Source organism: Alosa alosa, chromosome 8 (assembly GCF_017589495.1).
Source record: "Alosa alosa isolate M-15738 ecotype Scorff River chromosome 8, AALO_Geno_1.1, whole genome shotgun sequence".
NCBI classification, from domain to species: domain Eukaryota; kingdom Metazoa; phylum Chordata; class Actinopteri; order Clupeiformes; family Clupeidae; genus Alosa; species Alosa alosa.
This window is the reverse complement of record NC_063196.1, coordinates 28607541-28616262: the sequence shown is the minus strand read 5'-3', so window position 1 is coordinate 28616262 and position 8722 is coordinate 28607541. Positions and strand designations below refer to the sequence as shown.

At 46.1% G+C, this 8722-nt stretch overlaps 1 protein-coding gene across 1 annotated transcript; it reads right to left on the bottom strand.

The window, feature by feature from the left end:
* Nucleotides 1-1065: 1065 nt before the first annotated feature.
* On the bottom strand, nucleotides 1066-7303 carry LOC125299228 (bone morphogenetic protein 2-like). The gene is made up of 3 exons (XM_048250418.1): nucleotides 6771-7303; nucleotides 5517-5887; nucleotides 1066-2379 (listed from the first exon to the last, which is right to left on the bottom strand). The coding sequence occupies exons 2-3, from the start codon at nucleotides 5872-5874 to the stop codon at nucleotides 1421-1423; spliced, it is 1317 nt and encodes a 438-aa protein (XP_048106375.1). The 5' UTR covers nucleotides 5875-5887; nucleotides 6771-7303; the 3' UTR covers nucleotides 1066-1420.
* Nucleotides 7304-8722: the final 1419 nt, after the last annotated feature.

Sequence of the window (8722 nt, the reverse complement as noted above, 5' to 3'; positions counted from 1 at the left end):
AAGGGTGAGTTCTGTGGCATCTACACCCAAAACCGCAACTCGTGTCTGTCCAATCCCGTTTCGTTCTCACAAAACAACTGGGACAACAAGACAGACTTTAACAGCAAGGAACAGCCAAGTTTCTAGACCTACTAACACATCATGACCCCGTAAAACCCTAACTATCCTCGCTTAGCTCCGCTCAGAAACAGAACTCGGCTTCTCCCTGAGCTCTCTGCTTAGTTATTGTTTTGCTTGAAATTTTCGTTTTTTTTTTTCAACTGTACAAGACACAAGAGGGGAAGAGCAGAGGTGACTTAAATTTTGGATTTTCCCAGACTGTTTTATTTTGCGTTGCCATTTTTCTCCAACCCGTATCATTGTTCTGGATGGCTTATACAAGATAAGGGGAATAGCATGACTCAATCAGCTGTCAATCAGAAGATAATAGATGGAGGGTCATTTGCATAAACCTCTGAGTCTCAACTCAAATTTGGCCATCATGTTACTAATCAATTTTTACAAAACAACTTTTTTTTTATCCCATTTTCTCTTTCTCATGCCATGATTGTGACCATCTGTGTGGGGAACAGAGTAACTGGAGCGAGACAAGGAATCACCCAGCAGCGGGATGACAAAGTGCTATTTTTCCTACACTTCCCAGAACCCTCCGGTTTGTAGTCCCCACTTCCCCTTGTTGTTCCTTTACAAGATGGCTATTTCCATCGCATGACCAGGGATACTCTGGAGACTCCCTCCCTCCGTTCCTCACCTGCGATGAGTCATCAGCTTAACTGGACATGGGAGAAACCTTCAACTGGGTGTTTCCCCCCAAAACAAAAGTCACTTTTCAGAGGCACTCACACACACTATCTGTGGGTGCCTCTGGAGAAACAGGATATGGTCAGCTAAACCAAGACACTAAAGATAGATCCGCCTGTTTTTATGATAAATACACATTATTTATTTACAAATAAAGTGGTTATGATAGAAATAAATACAAAATAAGAATTTGGGCATTATACTTAATGTGGTATTGCACTGGTTTCGAAATGTACATCAGAAAACATATATTTGTAAAACCATTTCAGAAGTAATACTTCTCTTTAAAATATTTATTTCCCAACTTTTGACATCAACATAAATATATTTTATATATTTTTTACTTCTCTTTCTCTCCTCCATACGTGTTTTTTTTTTGTTTAGTTTTGTTAAGTCTTTTATTAGAAAAAAAAGTTCTTTTGTTTTCATATAAATTAAAAGTCTTCATTGGACATTGGGTAAATTGTTCACATCCATTTTAGTCACAGGTGGATGTTTGAGGCTTGAGGGTTGGGGTTGTTTGAGCGGTCTGTGGCAGTCGGTGCTGTTGGGGGTGGGGTTGGTGGAGGGGGTTGTATCTGGCCCAAGCTCGGGCCAGAGTCGCAAAAGTCCGACATCCTCACCGGCAGCCACAGCCCTCCACCACCATGTCCTGGTAGTTCTTGAGGATGACCTTCTCGTACTCGTCCAGGTAGAGCAGTGAGATGGGGCTGAGCTCGGAGGGCACGCAGCAGGCACGCGGGATGTGCCCGTTCACCGAGTTCACCAGCGTCTGCACGATGGCGTGGTTGGTGGAGTTGAGGTGCTCGGCCAGCGGGAACGGGCACTCGCCGAGGCAGTAGAAGGCGTGGTAGCCGGGCGGCGCCACGATCCACTCGTTCCAGCCCACGTCGCTGAAGTCCACGTAGAGCGGGTGGCGGCGGCAGGAGCGCGCGTGCTTCTTACGGGGCTTACCGCCGGCACTGCCGCGACGCCCCGGGACCGCCTGTCGCTTCTCCCGCCGCGAGCGCATGGTGGCGCCGCCCTGCCCGTCGTGGCTGTAGGTGACCAGCAGGGGGCGCGCCTGAGCCCAGGAGTCCTCGTCCCCGTGCAGGGAGCGGCTCATGCGCACGTGCCTTCTGCTGCTGCCACTTTTGTTTTTGTTGTTATTATTGTTTGCGTCGTCTATTTCTGTCTCGGAGTCCCCCTCTGGGTGGACAACCTCCACCATGAGTCCGTGGTTGGGCGTGGTGCCGGAGGTCCACCTCTGCACGGCGGCGCCCACGTCGAAACTCTCCCAGCGGCTGTGGGAGTCCTGCACCAGCCGGGTGTCCATGAGCCTCACTAGCGCCTCCTGGTGGTCAACACCATCACCGCTGCTGCTCTTCGCCGGGTGGAACACCTCGTAGACATTGATGCGGTGCTGCTGCCCGCTCATGCTGCCGTTGCCCTGGGAACCATCGCCGCTGTCCAGGACCTGCTCCCGGAAAAGGCGGAGCTCGGCAGCATTGACACTCTCCCCAGACGGGATGAAGCTCACGTTGAAGAAGAACTGCTGCGTCGTCCGGCCTTTCAGACTGGACAGGGCCTCTAAGGATTCTGGGAGAAAAAAAGAAAGACAAGGCCATTGAGTATTCATCCCAACTACATTCTACCTGTTCAGCACTGTGTGTGAAGTTGTGTTCAATACAAGAGTAAAGGTGTCACTGTGTTCCTTTCTTTGCTCAATAATACAACCAAAGATGTGTGATTATAAGCTAGTTGGCATAGCAGCACACCACGCTCTCATACTTATGAACACATTTTTTTTTACAAAAACATTATAAATAAATAAAAAACAAAGTAACCAAATCATGTCACCCTTGTTTCAACCGGTGAACAGAGAGGCAAACAGAGGGGAAAGCAGGCCCCACAGGGCTGTCTTAATACTCATTTAAAAAAACACTTACACTGGTAGTCCAAACTTCCTCTCAGATCTAAATTAAGCATAGCATTCTTTACTGATGTGGGGAAAGCCCTCTTTGAGTTCCATTCCCCCTCTCTTTCCCTCTTTGTTTCTCTCTCGCTCTCTCTCTCTCTCTCTCCCTCCCTGTCTAAGCAGTGTCTTTAAACGGAGAGCGCTCCTGGGACATGTTGAGGCTTGCCCAGGGTAACCGAACCACTGCCATTATTGTATTAACATTCCAAAATTCTGTTTGAGTGTTGAGTCGCGTCAAAACAAAACCAGCTAGCTGCTAATAAGCAGGTATTTAATCAGTCTATCTGTGCCAGTCACACCCTCAAATGCTGGTGGACTCTGACACACGTCCAAAGCCATCTCAACTGCAGTTCTTTGATTCAACCTAAAACCTGGACTATTTTGCTGTCAGGCTTACGGTCTGCGACTGTCTCTGTGGCTGTTACTGCCCTTACACAGCGACCAACTCCTGGCCTGATTTGGCTCAGATCTGGCCTACGGTTATGTCTGTCCTGAACCACAATTGGTCCAGGTCAACTCTGGAGTCTGTGTTTCTGACTGAGCCAGGAGTCAGACACCCTAGTCTAGCCTCCCCCCTCACAGGTGACCTGCCTGTTACACATGGGTGTCATCCAACTCCCTGGGACCTGAGGAGGATATGGGAACCTGAGCCGGGCTGGATTAAGAGTCTTTAGGTTGACTTCCAAAGCCTGTTTATCGACCGCGGGAGCCAGGGACAGACCACACCGAGCCATTGTTGCCCTGCGCCATTGTCTGTCTGCAGTGTGTGAGATCAACCACTGGGGGTCCTCCACACAAACACACACACACACACACAGAGGTGTCGGACTGGGGGTAAAACCCCTACTGATTATAGGGGCCCAAGGAGAGAGAGGGCCCTTGAAAAGTCTGGAATATATTTTCTTTTACCTGGATATTATAATTTCCTAATTAAATTTCATAACATGGGGGGCCCATCAGGACTGCCTATGCAGGGGCCCGGAATTTTGTGCTATGCCCCTGCCCACACACACACACACACACACACACACACACGGCTGATGACTCTCTCCAGTGCCAGCACAAGGAGGCTAGTTTTGGGCCAGATCCGGGTCAGGGTTGGCTCAGTTCTGGCCTGGTTCTGCTGGATACCCTGCTGTCTATAATCTAGTCGCTTCCACCATGGGAACCCCCAAAAGGGAATCTCCTTCGGACCTGTTCTTTGTCACACTATTCTGCATGTTCTGTGTGTGTTGTGACTGAACCTGTGGGCTCTGCTGTTCTCAAAATAGACTAGTCTGGAAAAAATACAGTCCCTGAACAGGTAAAATAAGAGAGAATAACCGCAACCAAAAATATAACAAAAAACGGTCATCCAGCACCTTAGCAACAGTATGTTTTTTTTTGAGAAGGAGGTGATTCAGTGATTTTTAGCGACAGGTGAATCATGTTTATCCAGTTACCAATACAGAACAAATAAACAGTTATGTCCACACTGGACAGCTAAAGCAGGAGGCATGAGTCACTATGGTGAAACACTGGACGCTAGTGAAGGAGCGTGTCTCTATAGAGCCAGTGTCCAGGGCAGTGGCAGGTGTCAAATACCACTGTTTGGAGCAAGGTCACCCAAATATGGTACATAAATAATTTAAAGAAATATAGCACAATTCCAATGGGTGCAATCTTAGTGGGAAAGTGTTTTTTTAATACTTTCACTGTCACAGTCATGCATTCTAGTTCATTTAACTATGGGAAATGAGAGCACCATAATTCTAGCTTTTTGTCACAGAAAAACTGCATAAACTACTGTCCGATGCCAAACGTCATTTAGCCTACCACGTATATGCCACCATGGGCTATCTCTCCCAATCTTTTCTCTTGAGGTAAACTTCTGTTTATCCAATGCTTTTCTACCACAAACGAGAGAGGGAATCTTACCCCTAGATTATGGTAAATTGAATAATTGAAAGGCTAAGGAAGAACGTGTTCAAAGCCTCATAAAACATAGCGAGCAGTCATTTCGTCATATACTAACATAAGCTCTGTTATTTTAATTGGGAAGGCATGCATTATGGAGAATTACAGGAGAAAAAAATATAGCCTCATGTCACACTAGAGTTGCAGGAGACTTGTGTAATACTTGTTACAGTAATGCCTTGCGTGTCTGCGTGTTCCTAATCAATGGTGTTGACATTCGCACACCTCCGCGGCCGGAGCGCTACAGCCTGGGAAAATTCTTTCGGAGCTTGTAAACACTGTAAATTATTTAGCGACAGCTTAGTCGGGCTGAGGTGTAAACTTCTCGCTGGAATACATCACAAATGCGAGACTTTGAATGCTTACTGGTATTCTGACGGCAAAACAAATAATGTATAACACGTCAGATGTGTGTTTTCCTACTAAATCACACTTCAGTGCCGTAATCGTGTGCGTAACAGGTATTGCCAACATTTACCCCTAGATCCTACAAGGGCAGGGACATCCTTTTCCACTTTCAAAAAACTCCTGAAGACCCAGCTCTTTAGAGAACATCTACTCTCATAGCAACACTTACAACAAGTCTTACCGATCCTAGCACTCACCAGCCGTTTTAAACTGACAAGTAACTGCTAAAAACAGCACTCACCGACGCACTTATTCTTACTGTACTCTAATGTTTTTTTTAAACTGTCCTAAAATTGTGAGAATTGTTCTAAAACTTACTGTTTACCATGTTGTTAGTCGCTTTGGTTAAAAAGCGTCAGCCAAATGTAATGTAATGTAATGTAATGTAATTTACCTTCATGGTGGAAACTTCGTATAGTGTTGGATCTGCTGGCGGCTGTCTCCGCGTGCCTGGCCATGACGTTTCTCATCCGCTTCGTGCTATGGTCACCGTTTTCCGAGTGCAGGTGGTAAAGATCTAGCATATATTGCGGCACGATGGCCGTCTTGCTTGGCGTTGGCCGCCGTTTCAGTCCGAACATGTTCAAAAGTCTGAGCTCAAAATCGTTCAAAAAGCTCTCCGACTGGCTCTGGGTCTGTCTTCCTGACTCGGCGTGTTTCCGTCGGCCGGTGTCGGGAATGAGTCCGGACGTACCTCCTATCAACACCTGATGGAGCAGCAGTACCATGAGAGTTCGGACCACGGCGACCATGATCAGTGAGTTCCTGAAAGTGAAGGATGGAGATATATCAGTACAACCCCGGTCCCAAACTGGTCAACGCAACGGTGACAGAATGCATTATGACAATTATGCCCACATCACCACGACTTCGCCGTGACAAAACCATTCAAGCCAGAAACAGATATGTAGCTCGAAGCAGGCCGGTTAAAAGAAGGCAATTCCCCTTTGAAGTGAAGAACAAAAGATTGAGAATAATATGCCCCTTGGCTATTTTAACTGCAATGGGAGATTGATCTGAACATTATAGAGGCGCAACGAAAACAAGAACTATCACAGGCGAGCCACTATGAAAACGCGTTTGTCAAACAGAGGACGGATGAAACAGGAACGGAGAGAGAGAATCAAAGAAATAGGGAAAAGACAGACGAGGACAGCAGCCATGAAGTCTGCAATTAGGAGATAAGAGACAGTATGTATTTGGGAGGGGTGAGGAGGAGAGAGAGGCCGTGTGGCTACATATAGCATTTGGAACATGCGAGCCTTGAAAGAGTTTTGTCTTCAAAACCACTCTAGGATTTAGTTTAGCTGTTGTGTGGATGCCAACACTCTGACTTTACACAGCGAAGTAAACGCGAGATTTGGGGTAGTAGAAGTCTACAGGTGTTGGCGCCGATGTGCGCTGCGCAAATGCTGTAACACTTTTTAAAGTTGTCATAAGGCTACTTCAGAATTATTAAAGAGAAATACCTATCCTTCGAACGGCCTCTATCTAAAACATTTTCGTAAATGGTTTTCAGACCAAAGTTATTCATATAATTTGTGTTAAGTATATCGGACTAGCCATACCTCTCTTTTTTTAACTTTTGACTAAGGTTGTCGCTTAGAAATTTATATTTTTTTCTAGTTGAGCCAGGAGAGTAGTTTACCCGAGAAGGAAGCAATCTGCCCGGCCGTCGTCCCAGCTTTAGGCTCCGCCAAAGTACACATCAATTCTTGTTAATCCACATGAGCCTCCTGCGAACCACGGCGACACCCTAGTGAACGGGTCCGGGTCGAGTCCTCCTTGGCATAATATCCGATTCTATCCGTCTAACAATCCGAGTTACGCCGGGTTACCGTTGGATGACAGATATTAGAGAGATTTCCTACGTGAACAGCAAGTTACTATGTGACGGACCGGTCGACATCGGAGAAGTCCTGTTGTGACATATTTAGGACCTAACTGTTTAGACTGGCCTGCCCTGGTCAGATTTGCTGACGCGCCTGTGGTGTCCTGCGAAGCGGTGCGAGCGTCACGTAGATACTACTGTGCGCCGTTGCAGTTCGATTGATGGGGTGTCTCTCGTGGGCTGGCCCTTTTGTTGTCCGGTGATGTCACCAGCCTCGGGCTGTCAATCGTGTCGATTGAAGAGTCTCTCGCCCTCCGGTTTTTATCCAGGCGTTTGCGAAATAAGGCGTACATTTTAGTGTGGGACTCAGACGCGTGCAACAATTAGTCCCTATCAAAAACCATCAGCAACACATATCCGTTTCAGTGACACGATCTGAGTTCCATTGACACTGGCGAAACTAGAGGAAAAGTTATATCCAAGTGTATGTTTTTGTGTCGTTTGTTGAGGACGTTTGAAAGAAGGCTGGTTCGCTCTACAGTCGCAACATAGAGATGATTTACAATTCAATTTATATTGCTATATAATTCATTAAACCCTTGTTTGGACGTCAGTTGAATTCACGTTTATTCAGTTGAGGACATCTCAAAGTCTAGAGCTCAGACTTGGTGGTAGGGATCCCATGAGAGCAAGTAGGCTACATGGCTCTATGAAATCATGTGATTAAAATACAGTCATTAGAATGATCTGCACTTATGACACTTTCCTGTAATTTCACATAGGCTGCTAAAACCAACCACAGAATCCACTAAAAGCAGAAGGTATCTATATCCTAAAATGTTAATTCTTATATGATTATATTTCCTCAAGGAAATTCACACAATAGTTTCAATCAACATAAAAAGAAGGGACTTTGGGATCATCGTTAATCAAATGGGTGTCAATCACTGGATCAAAATTTGTTTCTGTGCTGGATTAAAGCAAACTGACAAATACCTTACAAATGCCTTGCCTTTGGCTTGAGGGATTAGCTCTGCAGAGGGGTGCTCCACCTTAACATGGGTCCCAGTGGTATCCTAACTGCAAATGATCCTTTGTCCAAACAGTGACTGAATGTCACAATCCATGTGGCGCATCATTGCGTTGTGTAGGTGCTTCCCGCTGAAAGGAAGCGCGGATTAACTCACAAATCAAACATGAAAATGACAAATACAGGAAACCGCTGCTGTTCTGAATGATTTTTCATCTCTTTTGACTTGTGCTGTGGCCAGGTCTTGACCTGATATGTTCCCCAGGCTGCAAGCAACTAGTGAAGCTTTGTACCACTAAAAACATTAGATAAGACACAGTGTAGATTAATTCAACAGAGGTCAAGCTAAGCGGAGAAGGGAGGCTTGTGTTTGTGTTTCAGTGAAGCTAAGGTGAAGTGTCTGTGTTCACATCTGTGTCTGTCAGTGAGCTTGTGTGGGGGAGGGGAGGGGAGGGGGCAGAGTCTGGTGACTGGGGTCTTTTTCGTATTTAGGATTTGTGTTAAATGTGTTAAATCTGTCACTGCCACTGTGTGTTATCTGCAGGGCTTCTGTGATTGAGACCACACACACACACGCACACACACACACAAACCCCTCATGGAGGTGAACTGACTGTGGCCACTGACGGCTTTGAAGCATATTAATCAAAGGCAAAATAATCTAATTTCTCTTGTTCTTTTCATCCTTCTCTCTCTCTCTCTCTCTCTCTCTCTCTCTTCCCTCTCTTCTCCTACCAAG